Source organism: Chelonia mydas, chromosome 1 (assembly GCF_015237465.2).
Source record: "Chelonia mydas isolate rCheMyd1 chromosome 1, rCheMyd1.pri.v2, whole genome shotgun sequence".
NCBI lineage: Eukaryota > Metazoa > Chordata > Testudines > Cheloniidae > Chelonia > Chelonia mydas.
In genome coordinates, this window is record NC_057849.1 from 217,251,393 (window position 1) to 217,267,536 (window position 16,144).

General features: G+C 42.9%; 1 protein-coding gene across 3 annotated transcripts; it reads left to right on the plus strand.

Moving 5' to 3' along the window:
- Window positions 1-5,219: 5,219 nt before the first annotated feature.
- FGF6 (fibroblast growth factor 6) lies at window positions 5,220-14,228 on the plus strand. Of its 3 annotated transcripts, none has more exons than XR_005227503.2 (3): window positions 5,220-5,968; window positions 7,544-7,647; window positions 9,958-14,228. XR_005227503.2 is itself a non-coding variant. In XM_007055639.3 (3 exons), the coding sequence occupies exons 1-3, from the start codon at window positions 6,309-6,311 to the stop codon at window positions 10,132-10,134; spliced, it is 621 nt and encodes a 206-aa protein (XP_007055701.1). In that variant the 5' UTR covers window positions 5,220-6,308; the 3' UTR covers window positions 10,135-14,228. The 3 variants fall into 3 exon arrangements, 1 of the variants encoding a protein (XP_007055701.1); XR_006285671.1 differs by having other exon boundaries at window positions 5,220-5,964; XM_007055639.3 differs by having other exon boundaries at window positions 5,220-6,648.
- The last annotated feature ends 1,916 nt before the right edge of the window (window positions 14,229-16,144 follow it).

Sequence of the window (16,144 nt, forward strand, 5' to 3'; positions counted from 1 at the left end):
CACTGGTGGTCCCTTCAGTCTGGAATTTGCTTCCCCCATGTATATTGAACATTAGGACATGTTTTACAGACTCTCTGTTTATTCAGGCTCTCTTTGAGGGGGTGGGTTGAGTTACTGTTTTCACACATAAGCACACTGTGTAAACTGTGTGTGTGGGGCGGGGGGGGGGCGGGGACGACAAAAAAAGGCACCCAAGGAAGAGCCATGATGTTATCCAGACACTGCCCTTGACAGTGTAAGCACCTGGATGAGTCTAAGCTGTGCACTGCTGAGTCAGATCAGAAGGACGTGGAAGTTTCACGGTTGCTGTAAGAAAAAGAAATGGGGAAGTTGACACTTTTGGCCAGCAGGTGGAATCTAACTGGAACAGAGACTTATTCATATTTGTTAGAAGCCATCGGAAATGGGAAAGTTGGGGAGTCTTGTTTTTCCTGTTCCTCGCTACGTTCCTAATTCTGTTCTAACTCTCCAGCACTTCAGATACATTCTGTCACAGGCTCAAGGGCACGTATGTAGGTGTTAAATCTTCGCTCCATAGCTCCCCTTGCACTGGTAACATTCATTTGGGGCTTTTAACATAGAAATGTATTAGCTATAACAAGAAGCCCAATGTTTAAGAAACCTTGGTGTAGGTCACTTGAGCTAGTCTGCAATCCTCCTGCGCTTTTAAAATTGTCCACCCCTCTACTAACCAACACTGCAGCACAAAACAAAAGGAAAGGTACAAATTTAGGGCCTTTGGCAACTGACAATTTCCCCACTCTAGCACAGCATAAGAAGGTAAAACACACGCCTGCCCAACCATGTAGAAGAGGAATAAGGCTTACTCTTGCAATGTACGTTTCACCCTTCAGAAAGTGGATTCTTAAAATTTTGTTCAGAAAAAAAGATTTACATATTCACAGATGTCGTTACTGGACAGATTAGAGAGCTTCCAAGCCAGGCACTACTCCTTTGGACGCTGTTGACCCATCATCAGAATTTTCAAAGTAACTGACTAGTAAACCCATTTACTTCTGCACTTCCAAAGCGTGTTGCTGGACATGGAATGTTCTGCACTCTTTCCAGGTTCTGCTATCTCCTTCTCGCTTTTAAATTTGAGAGGCAAAGCATGTTGAAGACTGAAGGCCAGATCCCCACTGTGACTCAAAGACTACTCAATTTCACATAGAATGATACATCCCCATCTCTGTGGGCAAATGGCATGATAGGCTGGGGTTTTCAAAGATGCCTGAGGAAATTTGGCTCCCAGCTCCTATTGAATATGATGAGAGTTGAACAGTCTTAGGTACCTTTGAAATTCCCAGCCATATTAGTTAAACCCAAAGTGTGAGGTGGGTTTGCTTTTCCTCATATCCAAGATTAATATTGTGTGGCTCAGTTGAAAGTAGCAGTCTAATGATATGCTGAAAACCCCTGAGACTTCGGTTCAAATAGAACAAGACTGTACTGCTAACATTCTCCTTAAAGATCAACTCCTGCTCCCTAAATACCAGAGATATAAGGAGTTTCACTCCCACTCACCAATAAGTGTGACTAAGGTATCTGGGATACAGTATCCACGGCCTGGCATCCTGCTACATTCCCTTCCCCTTTAGCTCTTATTAAATACACAAAGGCATTTCACCAGCATAGCAGAAGGGTTAGAGCAGTAGGAAACGGCAAGACTAAAACGAGGGGATCAACTTTATGGCACCCCCATATTATCTCTCTGAGCTTCTGGCCTTCGGTACTGTTCTTTTGGCAAAGAATGAGTCAAGCAAAACAGCACCAGGTAGTGATACTTCACAAATTCTTTGTAAATCCCAGTTAGTAGCAAAAAGCACAATCTCCCTGGGATTCACAACCCTCTACTAAATGATATGAACAAAGACACGGACCTACAGGATAAGTTGTTAGGAAACAATTCAAACAAGTAATGGAGAGACATGAGGCAAAGAGCCAAATTTACATGTACTCGCATACAAAAGTGGTCCATTACAAGATAATGTACTAATGGTACATGACACCAATATGACTGTGACAAATATATGGCACACTAGCCTGACAGCTGCTGGCATAACTGTGTGGGGACTGGCTTTCTTCTTCAGATGTGATGGGAATGTCCAATCACCACTGAATTTTCAAAATCTTGCCATCTTCTACACTGAAGATCTGATTTCCCACCAACTGTCCTGGGTCCCTTTCATGTTCCTTTGAAAGGAAAGAGGAAGGTAAATAATCGCAGATCTCTTGGTAATGGCCAAGGGTATCCTATCAGAGCCTTACAAAATTGCCATGAAAATGTGCCAGCCGTGGCTCAAAAATCCAGTTACTTGCTCTTTATCATGAAGACTGATGATAATGGAGGGGGAAATACTTTTAAAAACCCTATTATTCAAAAATGCCCTGACCTGCCAAAAATAATTACCTACCCAAGTAACTGACAAAAAGTTTTGAAGATGCCCTCACAGTCATATTGCAAAAAAGAGGAGCAACCAACACTCAGGTGTTGGATAGCCATTGTATGAGATGCTTTTGGTATCAAACACTGACATTCCTTAAGCACTGGTAGGTGAGTGACTATCTAAAAAATTTGGCTTCCAATTTTAGAGATTGGTTTATGGAACTGAGCACCCAGATTTTTCAGCAAAGACATTAGATTCATGCTTTTTCTATCAACGATTCTTCCAGTAGCACCATTGTTCTTGTTGCAATTGGAAAGTGGAGACATATCAAAAAACAATCCAAGTTAAGCTTATTTCATGTCACTCAGTAGCTCCTGTCTGCTTGGTAGCCTTGGCCAGATGGGTGCTTACACAGAGTGGGTGCAATTACTGGTGCTGGCTGCTGTCTCGATTTTTTGGGGGAGGAGGGGAGGAATGAGGAACAGTCAATGTTTTGTTCTCATACTGTACAAATCCTTTCATAATGGGCAAACCTAAGAGACAAAATATAGGAGTAGAGAGGCAGTGTGGGTTACTGAGCAGGGCTGTAGCTGCGAAGTCAGGAGACCACTGACCTACTGTACTAAGTATATGTGAGAGAGGGTGCGTGTGTTGTGTGTTAGCAGACCAGATGCGCTAAAGATGCAACAGGCTGTGTAAAATGCACTTCCCTTTGACAGCCTTGCACTGGCAGACAGAATCGCCCTTCAGTATTTCCATTGCTATCCTCCTTTGGGTGTCATCCAAGCTCCGTTACCATTGAGAGGAAGCACCGAATCAATCCTCACATCAGCTGCCTTTGCTATGCCCCCTTCCCGGGCAGCATTAGCTGCCTTTGCCTCCCAGCTCCCAGGCTGCAGATGCCTTGCACCACAGCAACTTTCTCTCCTGGAGGACTTCCCGCCACCAGGTTCCTGTGCCAGGATTTAAATTGGTATAAACCTGGGGTGAGTATTGCCCAGCAACTATAAAATGTCAGAGCTAAATTCTGCTCTCACCTCTGTGTGAATCCACAGAAGCCAATACCAGGGTAACCGAGATTAGGATTTTGGCTCATAACCTGGAGGTTAATAGTTGTATGGGAAATGCAGAGGTAAACTGTGTTTCATAAATATGAATGAAAGCTTTTGTGGCAGCCTATAAGGAGTAAAAGGTTTCCTAACACGGCTGTTGGTGTGGAAGCTGTTGTGTTTGACACTTGCACTGCTTCAAGTCAGCAAAGACAAGCACAAAACAATTTTTGAAGTGTGTGTAGTCCCCTCCTGCAGTGGTAGAGTCCACTTATTCCTCCCTCCTCTCTGGCTTCCTTTGGGATCCGCGATTGCTGGGTTCTCCGTCTGCCTTCTCTTCCTTCCCTCAGCGAGCAGGGAGAGGTGGTATCTCCACCTGCTGCTGGAAGCCAATCCACTGTAGCCAACTCCCCTACCACAAATGCTGCCTGTCTGGGCAGTTCCAGCTGCATGCAGGCTATCCTGGGATTGCAGTTGGTTGCCCTGGTGTATCATTCAGGTACCCAATCCAGTAACTTCTTCTCTTCTTCTCTGTCCCAGTCTTTACTACCAATCTGGGTTTCACACATGTGCTGGGCAAGCAATTTCAGTTTCTCAGCCTCTGCTTCTGTGCTGCTTTCTTCCTGTGCACGTGACCGGGAATTTGCTCCATCCAAGCCCCACAATAACAAGGGACTTTCAATGAAACGGGCTCCTAAATCACTTTTGAAAATGGGATTTAGCAGCCTAAGTCAGTGAAATGCTTCTGAAAACTTTATTCTGCATCAGAGTACTACACTCTGCTGCTTGAATTCCCTAGACAACCTTGAAAATGGATCTGTATTGCTGTGTTCCAAAGATGCTTTAATTTTCCAATATTGTACTGAAATACTGTCATCTAAGACCATTGTTGGAGAGGGGCAACTGGTCTTGGGCCTTAAGATCTCAAGGAAGTAAAGGCTGATTCAGGTAAATTTTCCACCAGATTGGTATCGGTAGAATTTAAGTGCTATTCCGGTGGCTTCTCTCCCAACAGGAGTATAATTCCTCTCCAATTTCTCAGCTTCTCACTGCGGTCTAGCAAACTACCCGAGATCACAGCCCCTTCTCCAGTAAGAGACATCACAAGGCAAGATTAGAAGTAAAGCAGAGTCAAAGGCACCCTCTACAGAAGACAGAGTGTTTAGCTGCTTTAGCTACTTCTTGGCATTTTCCTGACCAGTCCCAATGTTTACCTTTCTATACAAGTTCGGTCAGGCTGTAATGTCCTGCTTTTCTGTGATGCTATAATTTTCTAGACTATTTTACTAATACCAGGAAATCTGCACAATCCAGTGACCAAAAACCCCTATACAGGAGTTGTTCAGGGCCCACACTTCAATTCCTGCCTTAGCCGCAGTGGGGGCACTGAGAAGCAGTAGGCCTTGCCCATCAGCTGGGGTACATGTAAGTTTCATCCCTGGACTCAGTGTGGGAGGAGAGGCGGGGGGAGTTACCTGCACAACACTTTATTCAGGCAAGTGACCTAGCCCATCTGGACCAGATCTTCAGCCCCTCTTAAGCTTAAATTGGACTAAAAGCTGCTTTAAGGGAGCACCTCAAGATTCCCTTAGTGAAGGGGAATCCTCAGCCGGCATAACCAGTCCTGTGCAATCTGCTCCTGGCACAGCCTCTTCCCTTGGGCAGGGAGCCTTCCAGGGTGGGCGGGGGCGCTAGGGCTTGAGCGCAATGCACTCCAGTGATTCTGCCAGCATAGTGACCCTTTGGGAGTTATTTGCCAGGGAAAGCTGGAGATGCCCTGATGGTTCTCTAGCTTGTTGCAGGGGCCTGTTCAGCCACAGACTGCCTCCAGAACTGGGGGCAGGGGACAGAAAGGTGGTGGAAAGCCACCTATGTCTCATCCCCTTCTCCAACAAGTGCACTGAGTGCTGCTCCGCAACACCTGAGGATTTGGCCCACAGCCTCTGTATTTTTACCCCTGTATAAAATAGGGAGAACAATCACCATGAGCAAAATCCAAATCATACTTTAAGATCCCACGGGCACATGGAGCTTGGTAAGGAAATATCATTCTCTGCATTTTAGAGACAAGAAAACAGAGGCTCAGAGACGTTCAGTGACGTACCTGGGAGTCGCAGTAAATCCACCCCCACAAATGGAAGTTGCCTTACAGACACAGGTCTGCTATTTGCACTCAGATGATTCAGGGTGAGGTGCCTTGGGTTTGTTAGGTGCTTAAAGAAATACAAACACAGCCATTTATTACCTATTCTCCCAAACATTGCCTTGATCTGCCTGAGCTATCCTATTGTAAATTCAATGAATGTCCTGCGGAGGAAGTGGCTGGCAAGGTTTCTATTACTCCCTAGTCCACAACTGTTTTTGCACCTTCTGTTCTAAATAAGAAAGCCTGCAAGATATCTGACTATCCAACCAATTTGTCCTCTTTGCATTCAGCAACCCCTGCCGACCATCCAACGAAACTTCATTCCTGCCTCATATATTGGATGACAGCATTCGTCCAACCTCAGCCAGCCCAGGAGAAGAAAGTAGGTTAGTGTTACAGCCATGGTGAGTTTACCTTTGGCAAGCTGTTGATGTCACAGTGATGCTGCAGGGTGGGACAGCCTCCAAACTATAAAGATAGGTCAATCCAGTATATTGAGGCTGCCCACCAGACAGCAGGAGCTACAAAACATGGTCCCCACCAGTGAGAGTTCTGCTGGCCTGTCTCTGTTCCCAACCCAACTGCTCTCAGGCTTTAGTTTCATGTCAGCAATCTTCATCTGCCTTCCAAAAATAAGCCTGTGCCACCATGCGGAAGGGAGAAAAACAAGAAGGGCGGTATTTTTAGGGCCATTAATTCTGACCACGTGCCCGAGAGGTGAACCGGATGGCCATTGCACAAAGACTTCTCATCACTATGTCCTGTGAAGCCAGCGTTCACTGGACGTTGCCTGCTTTTGTTCTCTTGGGTTTTCTGGCTGGGATTGTTTCATCGTATCCAGTTGTAAGCAGAACTAATGGCACATTGCTGGAGAGAGGATGGGAGTCTCTGTTGTCCAGGTCCATTGCTGGGATGTCAGGAGAGAAATCAGATGTGAACTGGGAGAGTGACTATTTGCTAGGAATCAAGAGGCAGCGGAGGCTTTACTGCAATGTGGGCATCGGGTTTCACCTTCAAATCCTCCCAGATGGAAGGATAAGCGGTGTTCATAATGAAAACCAATACAGTGAGTTGCATCCAGAAATGAAATAGAATAGATGTCACTTAATTGCGGTGATCTCTAGTAATTACCCTGCGTAGGACACAAATGTTACTGCTTGATATTCTTAGTCTAAACTACATCTGTTGCCTTTTAAAAGTCTCCAGGATCAATCAGCACTAGAAACCTCCAGGCTGAAACATGTCATGAATGCTTGGACAAAATTAGATACCAACTTATTTTTACTCTGCTTTACTTTACAGAGTAGAAAAGACTAACCAGTTTGCAAACTTTTTTTCTGATGCATTTTTTCACTCATGCATTTTTGTTCAGTATTTGAATCTTGAGGTTTTCAATTCACTCAGCATATTAGCATGACTTCTGAATAACAGTTTGCTAGCAGTTTAAGGACGTGAAGGATTTGAAAGGGCACAACTAATCCACATTTATTAGCATTGCCATTGTTTTTAATCTGCAAGATTAAAAGAAATGTATTTTTAACTATTTATTTGAATTTCTTGTAAAGTGCAATTTACAAAACCATTTGCAACTAAAAGGTTATGGTGAGTTTCATGACGCAACCCCCCCCCCCCTCATTTTTTGTGGCAAGAATGACAGTATTGAACAGTCAATGGCTATGATTAATTAGGAATTATTCCCAAATTCTATAGGACTTTCTAGTTTAACAGGGATGAAACCAACAGGATTCTATAGCAAGTGAATAGGATTTTATAAATGTTATTCTAAAAACCTACAGAATTTAATAAAGAATGTGATACCCTGTATATTTTTGGAATTCCGTAGTAGGGATAATAGGAAGATTTTAAGTTCTGTAGGACATTCTCATAAGGGTTTTAATAATTATGTTGTTAATTTCCTTTGACTGAGCATTATAAGAGTAAACTTTTTTCTGTTTATTTAGGTCTTTTAGAAATATCAACTGTGGAGCGAGGTGTTGTTAGCCTGTTTGGGGTGAAAAGTGCTCTCTTTGTAGCAATGAACAACAAAGGGAGGTTATATGGAACGGTGAGTACAAGTGCAAGTTTATTTTTCAAGTCTTAAACATTGGGCATGACACTATTATTAAGAAGTCTTGGGTATCTTTTTCCCTCCATTTAAAAACTGAGATCACAAGTGGAGAAAACAGTCTTTCAATTATTGCAGTGAGCCTTCTGGACATACTGTCATCCAAGAGAGTCAGTGCAGCAACTGGCATGATGTCCGTGATGGTTACTGTAAAGCATTCCAGCATGAGTGTACAAGGGACACCTCAGAAATATGAACATATCAAAAAAGGGGCAATGATCAATAAATGGCTTTTCTGTATACATGTCTTGCAAACCCTTTCTAGCACAGGTAAGCCTTGTTTTGTCAAGAGTTCTGTTAGGGTAGGAGAGAGGGCACACTTTTTCCTGGGCAAAAATCCATTGCAGAGGGTGGGGACACTGGTGAGTAAGAAAAACCCCATGAGATTCCTCAACTGGAGTTGCTTTCAAAGTTCTTTTACATGGGGAAAACCTGGGTGGACTCACAGAATAAGCAGGAAGTTTGATCCCCAGAATCCACAAATACTGAGGGACACATGGACATCAGGAAATCTCCCAGAAGCCTGCTTTATAGCATCAGGCCCAAAGGGGGAAAAAAAATACTCATTGCCACAAACAACATTGTTCATCATTATATAATTGGTTGAACGGCCGAAGAGTTGTGACAGGGGTTAGTGATTGCTGAATGCAGTTTAACTTTCACATCCAGTGTTCCAGTTTTCCTGTCTTAAACTATTTTTTGTTTTGAAATTTAAGATAATTATAGTAAAAAAAAAAAAAAAAAAGGAATCAAATTGGAAACAAAGTATTTCAGCTGACCCAAACAAAAGGTGTTTCTTTTAATTTTCAGTTTGTGAATATTTTTCAAACTTCACCCACTTGTCCTGATCCAGGACGGAAAACTGTTCTGATATCTGGAAAATTTGGAGGGGACAGGAAAACCTTTCCCCCATCCAGCTCTAATGAATGGTCTAGCTCCAAATAAAGAATAGAGTTTGCTGAAAATTTCTTTTGTGCACAAACAACTGAGTTGTTTCCTTGGAAAAAGTTGTCACTTCAAGAAAACTTTTTGGTTCTTTAAATAAAACATTAAACGATGGCCAGATCCTGGAACCTTTACTGACATGAACGATTCTTATGCATGCAAATAATCCCAATAGGACAACTCAAGGCCACAAAGCAGTAATGTACACACACACACACACACACACACACACGCATATCTTTAAGCATGCAAATAGTAACATGTGCTGGATTTAGACCTGTTTAGGGACTGCTGGATCAGGCCTGCCCCAGAGTCCTGCCTCTTTTTCCCTCCCACCCCCCTTTTTTTTTTAAACTGTTTCAATTCAACCCCACTAAAAAACTTTTAAAAGACAATTTAGAAAACAATAATAGTTGAATATTTTCCATTGCAAAACCATCCTTGGTTAAAACCTGTGAGACTTTGGATAGATTTGTTCCAAAAATATCTGATCAGAAAAGCATGAACTGAAAACATTACAGCATCAGTGTTAGTGGCATTACATATGCAGGACATTTGATCTCATGGAATCATTTTCGTTTGTCCTTTCACACAATAATGCAGCCCCTTTTGCCAACCAAACATTTTGATGTCTGTTTGCATGTGTACTTATTACAGTATGTGAAGTAATAAAAAGTTCCCCATGCAAATATATGGAAGCCAATTCCTCAGATTTAAGTGACCCAGCATGCAAAACGTACAAGCATTCTCATACCTGAGAACTCTTTGGTGGTGTGTTTGATCCTGTACAATCTAAATCAGATTTTAAAAAAAGGATTTAGAACCAATTTGGGATCTGATCCTGCAAAACCCTTATTAAACCACATAGTTCTCACTCAGCGGGACTGTTCATGTGAAAAAGGGTTGCAGGATTTCTGGCAGGTAACATTATTCCTCTATAAATGACAAATAATTTTTTGGGGGGTGTGGGGGGGAATAAATCCATGTCATGTATACAGCAAATTAGTGTGACAATGGTGCAAAGAATGATTTACAGAGACAATTAAGAAATCCCTGATTTAGTATGAATTAACTTGTTAATGGGGGTCAAGAAGCACATAGTCCATTATCTGAACAGATGGCATCAGCGTGCATCTGACACTGAATAGTGCTGAAGGAGTTTTATTGTTGGACACAGACGCTACGGCACCACCTGTTGCATACCATAACAGGTTCTTCTGCTGCACAAATAAGAAGAAGAAAAATCACTTGGGTCTTTTAAAAGTATTTATGGCAACTGCTTTGTTCCTTTTGTTTTTCCTCCAGGCAATTTTTCAAGATGAATGCAAATTCAAAGAAACCCTGCTGCCCAATAACTACAATGCATATGAATCTAGTGCTTACCAAGGGGCTTACATAGCGCTCAGCAAACACGGGAGAGTGAAAAAAGGAAACAAAGTCTCTCCTGCGATGACAGTGACACATTTTTTGCCCAGAATATGAAAACAAATACAACATATTAAACCACAGGAAAAAATATCTATTTCGTTTTGCACATGTGAATAATCTCCCAGGTAAAGTATTTATGCTGTTTGTGGATATATGTATATTTGGATAGAGAAGTTTGTATTAGATCCATTACACAGTATACGCTGCTGCTCTTGTACTCAGTGTACACAAATTATATATGGGTGCACGCACCTGAACTGGTGCTATACAGAGAGAAAAAAAAAATTCAACCCTGACTGAAGGGCAACAAGTATCTGGAACTTGTAGAGCAGCCACAGATACTTTTTGTTGTTGTTGTTTGATTTTAAATTACCTCACATAGTAGCCTTTTGATTGAGAGTTTTTATTAATACATATAATGGGCCAAATCCTCAGCTGGATGGACTTCAATGGAGCTACACCAGTTTACACCATCTGAGGATCTCCTCTAACCCCCATATAAATAGTGCTGAATCCCAAAGTCCTCACTCAGTTTTACTCACTAGGGCCCACAAATGGTTCCACGTGAGCAAACTTGTTTGCCGACAAAATCCCACTGAAGTCAGTGGTGACTCCACAAGGGCCTAAGGCTCCGCCCACGTGGACGTCTCTGCAGGATGAGAAACAAAAGTCAGTTTGCCTGAACCCTGCTCTTCATTTAAAATTTAGATTGACCTAGTTATATTGCTGGGGGTGGGAGGGGGGAAAGGTGTGAAAAATTCACACACCCCTGAGCACCGTTGTTATCCCAGCCTCTAACCCCTGCTGAAGATGTGGCTAGGTTGACGGAAGAATTCTTTCATCATCTTAGCTACTGCCACTCGGAGAGGTGGATTACCTACAGCAACAGAAACCCCCTTCTAGCAACGTAGGAAGAGTCTATATTATGGCGCCACATCAAGACTGTTCAGGCCCATCTTGTATGTACACATTTGTGTGCATATCTAGTTTATTACACACACACACACACACACACACACACTCTCTGTAGCTATGTATTTTTAATGCACCGGTATCCAGGTGCCAAGGTGCCCACACATACATGCACACAGGGAGGTAAATATTTAAAAGGCCATCTATTTTATTTCACTTTCACTACAGTGATCTCTGAGTGCTGGAATTAGGCTGCAGTATTTAACTTGTAAAACGTATGGCATTCATGGGAACTTCCCACAAAGGGATATGTGAGAGAACATCTTTGTTTAAAACACTGACTGCCCGTCATACTGGAGAGTCCTTCTTAGACCCAGATGAATCCTTTTTTGTTTGATAGTTCAGGCATATCCTATTGCCATATTCTTCTTTCCCTTGTCTCAGTCAAATACAGCAGCTTACATGTTGTCCAAAACATTCTCTTTGGGGGCTGCAGTGGAGGAAGTTATGTCATAATTCCAACTGGTACAGATAAATACTTATTTACTTGCAAGGGCTGTTTGCAAATTTCATGTGTTGTCCCCCAAAACTCTCCTAAAAATACACACAAGGGACATACAACCCTGCCCAACTGTTTAGATAACCTTTTTCCAGAATACCAGTCATGCCACATTCTCTGTGCCTTTAAGGAGTATTTTAAGAGGCCTTAAGTCAATAGTTGCTATAAATGTCAGTTACTAGAAGCCTTGAGATGCCTGGATTGACGGGGTGCTCCTAAATTTGAAACTAGATTCAAGGCAGCGTCAGAGCAGGAACATTTTCTGCATAGAACCCACCATGTTGCTGCAGAAGCTTATATCCGAGTGCAAGATAATCTCCCACGTGCAACCAAAATGCTGAATATCACCGGCCTTGACATGCCATTCTATTTGCAGCGGGTGTATATTTGAAATGAATGTGGGCCTTTTGACCTATGAAGTACACTGTAAGGGCCAGGGCCTCAGCTGGTGTAAATCAGCACCACTCCATTGACATCGGTTACACCAATTTACACCACCAGATGATTTGGTCCAAAATGTGTCTGTGTATGCATACGTACATGCACACTTTTCAAGATATTGTGAAAACAACTTTATTAATGAACAAGAAACCATTTTCCAGTTACTTTTGTGTGATTTATACTTGAATTTATTTTGCTCAAAATGTAGACTTTCTGAATTGCTCAAACATCTTGTGATTACTGTGTAAACAAAGAGAAAAGGAAGGACATGTGACTTGGACATTTTTGATAAGGCAAAGAAAAAGAATGATTGAGTTGTTGAGTACGGTAGCATGGAAAGAGACATGAGGTTGGCATACTATAGATGTCTGCCATGTGTGAAGCTATTTGCTTTGGAAAGCTTTGCATTTTTAAGAGGAAAAGCAGGATGTTTGAAGGTGGGTCAGAGCAATGCTTAGAGAATAGCGGTTAGATCCCCAGCTGGCGTAAATAGGCAGGGCTCCATTGAAGCCAGTAGATCTACAATGAGACACGAGCAGAGGAGCTGGTCTATTTTATTCCTAGTTGTCTTGAAAGGACATTTAAAGAGGGATAGCAGAGTCAATGGAAAAAGAAATAATGTTTTGAATGTTGATACATCAGCTATATTTGATCACACTTTAGCTCAAATCTTGATATACTGGGAGTGTTCTCAGTTACACTGGTTTAAATCAGGAGTAACACCACTGAAGTGAATGGTGTTACACAAGTGTGTAACTGGCATACAAGATCAGAATCAGCCCCATTAACTCTGTGTCATCAGTGACATTACAGGACACACTAGGTCATGGAGTCGGTTGTTCAATGGAACACCCAAAAGTTACTGATGGGCTGACCTGGTCTGTATAAATGCAGGCCCCCTGCAGGTGCATTTTGGTTGGGTATTTGGCTATCCAGATGACTAACTCTACTGAATTAGTCTGAACACTGCCATATTTCCCCACATCTTTTGTGGAGTCAGTGCCAGTGCAAGCAGAACTTGTAGCAAAGATAGTGCAGCATAAGGAGCATTGATTAGTGTGTGTGTGTGTGGTGAATTATGTCACTCAAGTGCTGCCTTCTGCAGGTGATGCCGCAGCATGGTGGGGTTGCACACCCATTGGATAAGCAGGCGTTTGGAGAGATGCTTTGACTGTGATCCCTCTCTAACGTGTGGTTATGTTCATAAAAAGTGACTGTCAAATGGCACATGTTTACTCCACATGTGTCCTCAACTCATGGCGTTCTACATTACAGCCAAAGCCAACTTTCACTGTTGTTAGCCCTGCACAAGCAAAACAGCTGCAGGAGAGTGGCCCTGATTTTGTTCTGCCTCATGCATCGCTCGCAAAATTGTCAGCTGAATTCCAACAACAGACTCCTCCTTCTTCACCATAAGTAATAAGGAGTCAGAAAGTACAGCTTACTTTGCAGCTCTCAGGGTGAGATTGCAGAGCTGGCAATTAGAAAAACCACCTTTAATTTATACACGCTTTACTTAGAAGTTACTGGGAGAATTTGGGTACAATCTTACAAACCCTGACTTGCATGAGCAGGTCTTTACTGAGGTCAGCTACTCCCCTGAGTAAAAAAATTTAGGGGAATGAAGGTTTTTGCAATATGGGGCAAAATATGGAACCCCTTTGTCGTTATCAGAGCATATTCACTCATCAGTGCCCATTAGCAAGTTATTCTGAACCATATTACTTGCTCAAAAAGTGTCAGCATGTCAAAAATACCACATGCATGCTAATTATTGGCTATGTAGCTCTTTCTTTGTACATAGGTAACAAATCCGTAGGAGAATCCCATTACAAGGATTGGGTTTTTTTGTAGGCAAACCCCATAACAACTAAGGGCCTGATCCAACTCCCACACATGTCAGGGTCTCTCTCTCAGAGCTAGATCAGGACTTTACTTATGTAAATAAGCTGCCCCACACACATGCCAGGAAAGCAGAGTCATCTTTGTATACCTCATTAACTATTTCAATTCCAATATTCTATTTTGCACAATCAAATGGTGCCAAAGTTCTAGCATTGTTTTCTTGCCACCAAGATATACCTCATCTTCTGACTCAGTGTGGACTTACAAAGAAGATTGTAAATTTGTAGGAAACAAAAAACTGTCCAATCGTTTATAAAATTGTAATTGCTTCTATTTTTATACATATGTGCTGTGCACAACTGTTTAATGTATTCATAAAATAAATTCTTTTGATACAGTTCTTGTGTTTTCACTCCCCATTAAACTGCTTTGGGCTTATTTCAGAACTGCTGTATTCAGAAGAAATGACGTCTACTGCTGGTTTTTATTCATGGCTGCAGTCAGAGGCCCTGTAAGCAGAGTTAAGGCAGAGCTGTGGGCTTCTATATGGTTCATGTGTCCTCTCTGGGGAGCCACGAGCAAATCCTACTTAGCAGCTGAGAAACTGGGAGGTTTGGGGGAACAGTAGTAGTCTGAGCTGTGAAAAAAAAAAAAAAAGCAAAAGGTGGAGTCTGGTCAAAGTTGCGCTGTCCTGGACAAGTGTGTAGATCCACTGAAATCTTTGGCTTAGGGGCTCTTTATCTGGGGAAATTCTAGAATGATTCTTCTGTCATTAATGCTCTTAAACTTATAAATTTCATACAAGCATTAGTTTATTGCTTAATAGGAATGGCCCAAACCCCACAGCTACTTTACATACAATTAATTTAAATGGTCCCTTCTAAAGATTTTGAGCTGCAGACTTTAGTTAAGTTTAGCCCTTAGTCACCTCAGGCTGTGACCTCGTCAGTCCTTACAAATAAACAGTTACTCCAGGTGAGCATTGGCATAGGAGACCTCCAAGGAAAATCCAGTGTGCTACAGGCCACGGTGGCTGGGATTTGGGGGCTTTGGATGCCTAACTCTTACAGGCGCTTTTGAAAATCCCTCCTCATCTCAATGATTTGGCCTATTTTCCTGAGTCAGTACTGAACCAGTCCTTAAATTAAGTGGGTCAGACATCTCTCCCCCGAGTTTCAAACTCCTGCCCCCTGGGGAAATAATGTAAAAAAATAATCCATTAAAAAAAGGTTGGTGGGACGAGAACAGTCACTCTTTTCTGTTCAATCCCTCTATTGAACTCTAATACCCAGCCTGGTATTTCAGAGCCAATGTGGTTATTCAAGAGGAGAAGTGTTAATCCCACTGTCCTGGCCAAATGCCAATCTGTGCAATTACATTCTGCCTAGCTAAATTTCCCCTGCAGTTCTGGCTGGGGACTCTTCGTTTCTGATCCTAAAACATCCTGTCCTGGGGCTGTGCGGAGATGCCATGTTCCACCCTAGAGCTGACTGCACTTCCTTGGTGGATAAAGTGGTTCTTCTCCATGCTGCAAAGAGTTCCTGTATAGTGCTAAGAGCCAGTTAGGCCCGATAATGGTGAGGGACACAGCCCCACTCTTGGTGGCTGGAAACACTGGGCCAGATTCCCAACAGCTGTAAATCGACTTGAAATCACTGCAAATACAAGAATTTACATCTGCTGAGGATTTGGTCCGTTATCCCTGTGGAGGCCAGGAACTGACATGCTGGGGAAAGCGTATTTGCCACCTGCCCTTGCTGCACCCTTGGAAAAGGTATAGCTGGCACTCCCGATAGCACAGCCCTCCGGATGCAAGCTGCTGCCAGTGGGAACCTAGCCAGGGCCAGACCCTGCCGAGACACCCCATGTGACGGAGCGTGAGTAACCTAAAGCTGACTTACTGCTCTCGGTGCTTGGTAGGAGTCCCCACTTGAGCCAAAGGGCTGAGGTAATTGATTAAGAACTAGGGGATTATCCAATCAAGAAGGAGATTCCACTTGTCAGCTGAGGATGCTTAAGAGAGAGGCAGGGGAAAGGCTGGCAGGAAGGCAAAGCAGCCCCAGATCTCAGAAAGGTGAGAACTCTTTTCTCCACTCCCCACCGGGCCTTGGGAGGAGGTAGAGGCTTGGGATAAAGCCTTATGCTGTGGTGAACAAACACTCGTAAAACACATTGTAAATAAAGCATGTGGTGGTGAACTTGCCACTAGTGTACATGAGGGATGTTTGCAGCAAGGAATCCAGGGGAGGGAACCCCGCCCTGTGACCCCCCCCCCCCCCGCCGCCCCTCTGGAGCATGGATTGTTGC